General features: G+C 36.9%; 2 protein-coding genes across 2 annotated transcripts; both read right to left on the bottom strand.

Moving 5' to 3' along the window:
• Positions 1-554: 554 nt before the first annotated feature.
• Positions 555-4218, bottom strand: LOC108207190 (uncharacterized). The gene is made up of 7 exons (XM_017377650.2): positions 3716-4218; positions 2686-3044; positions 2422-2554; positions 2014-2325; positions 1773-1895; positions 1111-1614; positions 555-1019 (listed from the first exon to the last, which is right to left on the bottom strand). Exons 1-7 carry the CDS (start codon positions 4082-4084, stop codon positions 825-827), a joined length of 1995 nt encoding a protein of 664 aa, XP_017233139.2. The 5' UTR covers positions 4085-4218; the 3' UTR covers positions 555-824.
• A 1944-nt stretch (positions 4219-6162) lies between these two features.
• LOC108207192 (uncharacterized) lies at positions 6163-9097 on the bottom strand. The gene is made up of 3 exons (XM_017377651.2): positions 6633-9097; positions 6252-6546; positions 6163-6189 (listed from the first exon to the last, which is right to left on the bottom strand). The coding sequence occupies exons 1-3, from the start codon at positions 9095-9097 to the stop codon at positions 6163-6165; spliced, it is 2787 nt and encodes a 928-aa protein (XP_017233140.2).
• Between the last annotated feature and the right edge of the window lie 680 nt (positions 9098-9777).

Genomic DNA, 9777 nt, shown 5'->3' with positions numbered 1-9777 from the left:
CGATATGGCTGGTCGGTTAAACCCTGGTCGGTTACGTGAATTGGTCGGGTTTAACCCTTAAAACCGACCAAGCAAGTGGTCGGTTATGTGCCTTTTTGTTCCCAGAAAAGTGGCCCCACTTGATGCCACCTGTCACCACGTGGCAACATGTGTCACGCCACGTCAGAAGCGACTAGTAAAACCGACCGACATAAGTGGTCGGTTATGTGTTTTTTATCTGAGTTGACTTTGACACAAAACCGACCGTAGTCAACCTTCTGCCACGGTCGGTTATGTGCGGTCGGTTATGAGTCGGTCGGGTTTGTGGCAGTAGCCCATCCTGATTCACATAACCGACCGTCTCATAACCGACCGACTTATTATGAAGACGGTCGGTTTTCTGGGTTTTATGTAATGAGCACGGTCGGTTATAGTTGAATGCGGTCGGTTTTCTGGCATCAATATGGTAAAAAACGGTCGGTTTTGGTACCATTCGGTCGGTTTTGCTGGGTGCATTTTTAAAAAGATTGCAGCAGAATCTGCAGTTTCCAATCCATTCCAACCACAATCCAAACCAGAACCATACCAAAACCATACCAGCCACAATCCAAACAACAAAATTAAACGAAACCATTCTAAATAAACAAAATTAAACGAAATACCAACAACAAAATTAAACGAAACCATTCTAAATAAACCAAATCCAAACATTATAATTACAAATTCAAACATTCTAATTACAAATCCAAACATTCAAACAATTCAAAACACAAACATTCACCACAATCCAAATCCAACCATTGTCTTAATATATACCATCCGTTAAGATTAAATTATAAATTACACTAATCGGTCAAAGAAACATCGGATGATTCACCATCGCCTTCGCCACCATCTTCACCACCGCCTTCACCACCGCCTTCACCACCGCCTTCCCCACCACCTTCACCGCCGGCTTCGCCTTCACCCTCATCATCCGTGTTTCCATCCGTGTCCTCGTCCACATCCGTGTAATCTTTCTCTCCCTCTTGCGCAGTTGCCTACAAAAACATGTCAAACAATTAGAAATCCATTCATTTTTACATATCAACCAAAAACAAAAAACAAAGCATTAAGTCATAAGTGTATTACCATTTTAGCACGAGCATCCATTTTTTGGAGGACATCCTCGAGCAATGTCCCTACAATATGCACAACCTCGCCGCCAAGAAGGTTATTCCATTCCGCCCTCCGAGCCGGGTCAGCGGCTGGATCGGATGCCTCGAGGGCTGTGCGTGCAAAGGTTGTTATCTCCTCATCCGATAGGCGACGAGCAAATTGCAGAGGATTGGCACGGGTTTCATTGAGCACATTGCGGACAATCGGGAGGAAGATGGAATCGGGAACCACCGGATTTTGTGTTGGAGCGGATGAGGATGAGCCGGCGCCGCCACGGGTGGAATCCCTATAGCGCGTGGCTAGTGTTGGGATCAAATCACTAGCTCGAGCTTTGGGGAACCCCAGAACATAGTTCTTTTTTGGCCTCTCGCCTTGGGGAACCTCCATTGCTTCCATCCACCAATCCCAAGGCTCATCCCGCTCCCCCGTTTGAGTAACCTCCACCGGCATACGATCAAGAATGGAGGCATATCGTTCCTACACATTTATCACAATTGATTAGCATTCATGGTTATGATATAAACAATTAATTAAAGTGCTAAAATTAGAAGATATAAGCATTAATTAAACATATAAACATATTGACGTATTCATGGTTATCACAATTAATTAAAATGCTAAAATTAGAAGATTACCGCAATGCGCATAGCGGCGGGGGTAGTATATATCCGGCTCTCGGGAGTGGAGGTGATCCTAGTGTGGCATTCATCCCACACCTCAAGCTTTGTCGGACTTTTAGACAATTTCTTTTTCATGTTCTTTAATTATACCACAAAATAACTTATATTAGCATTTGCATTATCATATTATATATTATATAATTATAAGGTACTAACAAAATGTGTGTGGGTGTTTGCATATTAAAAATAGTACTACCTCGCGCACACGGTTGAAGGAGCGAGCACCCGCGCTATGCAACCTTTCCACGCGTTGCCGATTAGCAGCTCCAACTTCCGACCTATGCAAGTGGCCTTCATCCGTGTCCCAATACTTGAGAAGATCTTTCCAAAAAATGATATTCCAATATTCCGGTTTCAAAGCCAACTTCGAAACCCCTTCCTCCCTTGACTTCCTCTCGATCCTCCTCTTCAATTCATTCATGGTCCTTTTGATTGTGACCTTTATGTGATCTTCAATGATAGCTTTGGCTTGTGAACGGCTTTGACCTTTCAATTGCCTATAATATTTCTACATAATATCAACAAGTACAAGGATTAAAATTGAATAATCAAACCAATTACCAACAAAATCAATAACATATTATGTAAACAAAAATGTACTTACGAGAAACTCCTCAACCCTTAGACCGAGCCACTTTGGGTAAGCCGCGTCTATGTCACTAAACGTGTACTTACCCAAAGGCCATCTTGCCCGAATAATCGCAAGCAAAGTCTTTTTTGCCTCATTATCTTCAATACTATATAAGAACATTATAAATATTAACTCGTGAACAAATTAATATTAATAACTAACGCACACTACATATATTTAACACTAAAAACCATTACAAATCACTACAAAACACAACATATAAAACAATATACTTACTGTCCATCGGAGATATTGATCCGTCGAGGTCTTGTTGGTATCTTAGCTCCAAAAATGCCGCATGAATGTGACCGTGGCATCCTCACAACTCTTCTCGCCGGTTCCTCCTCCGCCTCCGCCTCCGCCTCCCTCGTGTTATGCTCCGATTCGGTTTCCGAATCCGTTGGCTCGTCACGCAACCCCGTCTTTCCCTTTCCTTTTCCCTTGCCTTTTCCCTTCGCCTTCTTTTTGTTTGTACTACTACCGACACTCTTTCCCTTGCCTTTGTCGGTGTCCTTGTCCGTTGCTTTCCGTTTTCTTGCCATGATATATATCGTCATTGAAATCATGACGACTATCATCACCCAACCAAAGAGCCCCTACAATACAATTCATTAAAATTAAGTTACAAAATATACAAATTATACAAAAACAAATTACACAAATTATACAAACACACACATTATACAAATTACACAAACTATACAAGCACATACAAACACACATTATACAAATTAGAGGCCAAAAATTATACAAACTATACAAATTATACTAAGACAAATTACAAAAATTATACAAACACACACATTATACAAATTACACAAACTATACAAGCACATACAAATACAAACACACATTATACAAATTGGAGGCCAAAAATTATACAAACTATACAAATTATACAAAAAGAAATTACAAAAATTATACAAACACACACATTATACAAATTACACAAACTATACAAACACATACAAATACCCCTTTGGTTCATCCGAAACGAAACTTGAAAAATTAAGAAAAAATTCACCCCACATATAACCGACCAACAAATTACACATAACCGACGAACAAATTGCATGCAAAATTTCTCATACACGTATATGCTAATTAACACATACAAACATACTCACATACACAAATACATACACATTAACAGAAATTAACACAAACTTATACATATACACACATATATATACAGATTCACACATACAACCAACATATACAAACTAAAAATTGAAAATTTTAAAAAGCGAAATAGAATCGAGCATACCCCTTTGGGTTCATCCGAAGCAAAACTGAAACGAGAAGGGGCTTTCTTCTTCCTAGCATAACGAGCCCTCCTTTGAGAACCAAGCACAAATGGGCAGCACAAATCGAGAACCAAAATCAACAATTGAAGAAGAGCAGCAGCAGTTGAAGTAGAGAGAGCCATTTGCAGAGAGATTGAGAGAGATTGAGATTGATTGAGAGAGAGGAAGTTGAGAGCGAGAGAGATTGAGAGAGATTGAGCGAGAGAGATTGAGAGGGTTGAGAGCGAGAGAGATTGAGAGAGATTGAGAGTTGAGAGGAGATGAGAGGTTAAAGAAATATAAGGCAATAATATAAGTAACGGCTGTCTTTTTTTATTTATACAGGGCATAAAACCGACCGACTGTGCGGTCGGTTATGTCATTGAATATACCTAAACGCCGTCGTTTAACTAAGGCGCGTCTTTTAATTTTTCGCGAAAAATTGGGCGCAAAAAAATAAGCGGTCGGTTTTAGCAAAAATCGGTCGGTTTTAAGAAACCCTAAATTTAGGGTTTTATTATTAAACCCTAAATTTAGGGTTTTATTTAATTAAATAAAAACCATAACTTTTAATATTTTAATATTAAAAATATTAGGATGCTATTATATATTAATAGCTAGTATTATTTAATAATATTTTAATTTTAAATCAAAAGTAATATTACTATATATTAGCAACTAATATATTTATTATATTCATAAACTCTATAATTATTCATATTTAAAGTAATATAATATTTTAATTTTCATATTTATCATATGTACTTCGATTAAGAAATATATATGCGTATTTCAAAAATGCAATCAATGTTCGATATTGCAGTGGATTAATCGGGGATTACTCGGTTAAATCGGCGATTTTTAATTACAACACTGCTTATGACATATATCAGTTAGGAACACGACATAGATCGGAATAATCTTAATTTCTAGGCACGTGAAGTAAATAGGAAACAAAAGTTAAAATAATATATATTAAAAATGAGCCAATAATATATAAACACGTTGTATTGAATAGTATTGAGTCAGCGTACGATCTGCTTTGAATACTGTCAAAGAGGATGGGAGGAACAATGTTTACTTGTCACCGTGAGGAAAGGAGGAAACAAGAGTTATGTTCCACACCTTTCTCTCCGAACACTTCACTTGTAACCATACGTGTATCAGTCATGCAGAGATGATGAAGACTGAAGTGACTATATATATATTTATATTCAGAATATATTTTATATAAATATTACATGTAAAATAATATATATATATATATATATATTTATATAATATATATATTTGTTTATATTATAATTATATATATATAAATAATAAATAATATATAGACATTGACTGACTTTTACTTAAAACCGACCGAAGTCAAAGGGGAAAACGGTCGGTTTTACATGAGTGCGGTCGGTTATAGGTAAAGACGGTCGGTTTTCTGGAGAAGCTCGGTCGGTTTTACTTGAGTACGGTCGGTTTTCTGGGACATTATATTTATTATAATATATATATATTATGACAAATTAAATATGAAAACTTTGACTGAGTTTTACGCAAAACCGACCGAGGTCAAATCCTGCCACGGTCGGTTATAAGTGGTCGGTTATGAGCCGGTCGGGTTTGTGGCAGTAGGTCACCCTGATTCACATAACCGACCGTCTCATAACCGACCGAATTCTGTTGAAGACGGTCGGTTTTCTGGGTTTTATGTGATGAGAACGGTCGGTTATAGTCGAATGTGGTCGGTTTTCTGGCATCAATATGGTAAAAAGTGGTCGGTTTTGTGACCATTCGGTCGGTTTTGCTGGTGAAATTTTAAAAAAATTGCAGCAAAATCTGCAGTTTCCAATCAAACAATCAAACCAACAACAAAATCAAACCAAACAATCAAAACCAAGCATCCTCAACAACCAAACATCACAAAATACCAACAACAAATTTACACCATTGTATATCATTACACCATTATAAATCATTACACAAAATTAAACATCATTGAAAGTCATCAAAACCGTCATCATCTTCATCATCTTCCTCTTCTTCATTATTATCATCTTCCTCTTCTTCATTGTGTTCAACATCATCATCATCTTCTTGATTTTCATCATCTCGCAATTCGTCTTCTTCATCATCATCATCATCTTGATTTTCATGCCGAATAAATGGTATTTGTCCATATTGTGCAAAATCAACAAATAATGAAAATGAGCTAGCGGCATTAGATCTATCTTCTTGAAAAGCATCCTCTATATCGTTTTGCACAATAATTGACTCATCAATCGGACGACTTTTAGATTTGACCACCGTATATATTTTGCTTCGTGGATCCAATACGCTAGGAGCGTAATATACTTGAGAGGCTTGACTAGCTAAAATAAAAACTTCGTTAGATCTCAATCTTGAAGTTATATCAACCGTCACCACTCGATTCTTATCGATCCTCACACCATTTCCGAGACTATCAAACCAAATACATTTGAACAAATATACGTGATTGCATCCTTGATAAATAAGTCTCACAATTTCTATTAGTTGACCATAATAATCAAGATTATTTTCGTGCAAAGTTCCCTTAACAACAACACCGGAACCGGATGCGGATGATGTTGAAAATTTATATCCATTAACTTGACAAGTTTCAAAAGTCATGACCTTTAATGCCGGTCCTTCTAGTAAGTCCATGAAACGAGGTCCGTCTATCTCGTCTTTCTCAACCTTTTTCTTAAACCAAGCTTTGAATCGAGTTTTCACAATATGATCTAATTGTTGTGGCGTTGTCTCAGGACGTTGTCTCATAACTCGATCTTGGTACCTCCTACAATAATGCATAAATGTCAGTAACATGAATTTATCATAAAATGTATCGACATCTTCACAAAAATTTATTATAAAATACCATACCTTAGATAAGGTTGAACTTCAGGAGAGTTTAGAAGAACATATTCATCAGCTAATAATTGCTCATCATCATTCAAATATCGACTTCGTTCTTTTCCAAGAGAATCACATGGATATTTAAAAACTTCTAATTTGTCGGTCTTTTGTACATCAAACAAAACTTCATTACGACTTAATTTATTGTGAATCGAGTCGGATGCAAAGTAAAACGCACAAATATTGACAATCTCCTCCTCCATATATCGTTCGGCAATGGAACCCTCAACTCTTGCTTTATTGCCGACCTTTTGTTTTAGTTTCCCCAATAAACGCTCAATTGGATACATCCAATGCCAGTAAGCAGGTCCAGCAAGTCTAATTTCTTCCGCCAAATGCACAACCAAGTGTTCCATCGAATCAAACCAACTTTGAGGAAAAATTGTTTCTAACAAACACAATGCTTTCACAACTGATTTTTCCATTATTTCCAAATCGGTTTTTGTAACCGTGGATGAGCACAAATCTTGAAAAAAATTTGCAATTGCCGTGATGGCATCCGCAATAGGCGCCGGTAAAAGCTCACGAATTGCAAGAGGCAATAATTTTTGAAGAAATATATGACAATCATGCGATTTGAATCCATAAAATGTACACTCCTCAACATTACAACAACGAGATATATTTGAGGAATAACCGTCTGGAAGTTTCAGTGAACTAATCCATTCACACAAAAGTTTACGTTGTTTTCTTGTAATGGAAAAAGGTGCTTTGGGTGACTTGCCATTTTCATCAATCCACAAATGAGGTAACACACCAAAGTGCTTGCAATCCGCTCTTGCTTTTTTGTGATCCTTTGACTTCTTCGCATTCACAATAGTAAAAAATAGGTTCTCAAAAACATTTTTTTCCGTATGCATGATATCAATTGAATATCGTAAACTATGTGAAGACCAATAAGGGAGTTCATAAAAAATTGGAACATGAGTCCAATGATGCTCTTCCCCATATCCAATACTCCTCGCCTTTGTATTAGTCTTTCCGGGTGGTGGAAAAACTAAACCGTCAAGCAACTCCTTTACACCCTCCCCGGACAAACGACCACGAAACACTCTTCTTTCCGCATTATCAAACAAATTACTTTTCCGACGTAGTGGATCATTCGGTTCAAGGAATATTCGGTTCGTGCCATAGAAACTACATTTACCACAATGTTTTAATTGAAACCCTTGCACACTTCCAAGACACACTTGACATCCTAATTTTCCTTTACCCGACCATCCACTTATCATACTCATAGCGGGATAATCACTAATTGTCCACATAAGAGCCGCTCTCATTGTAAAATTTTGTTTCAAAGATTGATCATATGTTTCAATTCCTGTATTCCACAATATCTTCAATTCATCAATGAGAGGCCTTAGACAAACGTTAATATCTTTGCCAATGCTATTCGGACCCGGCACTATATCGGTCATAAACATATAGGGTTTTTTCATGCACATTGATGGCGGAAGATTGTAGACAACTACTACTATGGGCCACACACTATATGTTTTTTTCCCGGTAGGGCCAAATGGGTTGAAACCGTCGGTTGCAAGGCCAAGCCTTATATTACGAATTTCTTGAGCAAATGATGGATATCGACGATCAAAATTTTTCCACTCTTCTCCGTCCGCGGGATGACTAATTTCTCCATCTTTGACATCTCGATTCTTGTACCATCTCATATGGTCGGATGTATGTTTTGACATATACAAGCGTTGTAGTCGAGGAATCAAAGGAAAATGTCTCAATATTTTTTTTGGTATTTTTTTACCATCTTTCCTCAAAACATCCCGATAACGATCTTGACCACATATATCACACACAACTTTATCCTTGTCATCTCCATAAAATAACATACAATCATTCTCACATAAATCAATCTTTTGATATTCAACCCTCAAACCCTTCATTATCTTCTTCATTTCATAATAAGTTTGGGGCAACGTGTGTTTTTTTGGTAATACATCCGCAAAAAGTGTAAGCAAACTATCAAAAGCCTTATTACTACAATGTGAGATATTCTTGAATTCTAACAATTTTGTGGTAAAGCTTAATCTTGTATACTTCGTATTACCGGGATAAATAGGTGCTCCATTTTCAACAATCACCTCATACAATTTTCTTGCACTATCATTTGGAACTTCTTCTACATTCCTAGTTCCCGTATCCACGTTGTTATAAAATTCGGAATTTTCACCGGCAAAATCATGTAGCATCGCATTCAAATCTACCGGTTGTTCTACCCTCGTAGGTTCCCGAACACAATAACGATTATGCGATGTTCGACTACGTTTTCTTCCTCTTTCTTCACCATGTGATGTCCAAACGGTATAACCCTCAAGCATCCCCTTAGCAAGTAAATGGAATCTAACATCATCGATACTTAACCAATTCAAATTCCTACAACGTTTACAAGGACACTTCATTGTACCATCTTCTCCCATTCCATTTTCACTTGCAAATTTTAAAAAAGTTTCTACACCATTCCTATATTCCGGAGTTAACGAAATTTTATCACTTTGCACTTGATTACTAATCCAACTTCGATCCAAGTTTGTCATCTACACACACATTTAACACACATTTAACACACACATTTAACACACACATACATTTAACACACACATACATTTAACACACACATACATTCAATACACACATACATTCAATACACAAATGTAATAACACATACATTTAACAAATAATTTGACATGAATTTCATACATTCAATACAAGCATTCAATACACACACACACATTTAATATAACAAACACATTTAACACACCCACCACACACACATTTAATGCAAAGAAATGAAAATCACTTACTTGAAATGTTTGCAAGCAATAATTCTTCCCCACTTTAGCTCCTTTCTTCTCCTTTGATTTTTATTTCAAGTGAATGGGAGCTCACTACTAGCTAAAAAGTGATATAAAAGCTGCAGGTTAAAACCGACCGACTAATCGGTCGGTTTTAGTACCAAACAAAAAAAACGACGTCGTTTTATGGGGCTGACGCACAGATATTTTTATTTAAATTAATTTTTAATTATTTTTTCGCGGAACACAAAACCGACCACAAGGAACGGTCGGTTATAACAGTGCCATGTCATACATATAACCGA

Source organism: Daucus carota, chromosome 2 (genome assembly GCF_001625215.2).
Source record: "Daucus carota subsp. sativus chromosome 2, DH1 v3.0, whole genome shotgun sequence".
Taxonomy (NCBI): Eukaryota; Viridiplantae; Streptophyta; class Magnoliopsida; order Apiales; family Apiaceae; genus Daucus; species Daucus carota.
The sequence above is the reverse complement of the archived record's forward strand: the minus strand, read 5'-3'. Positions and strand labels throughout refer to the sequence as shown.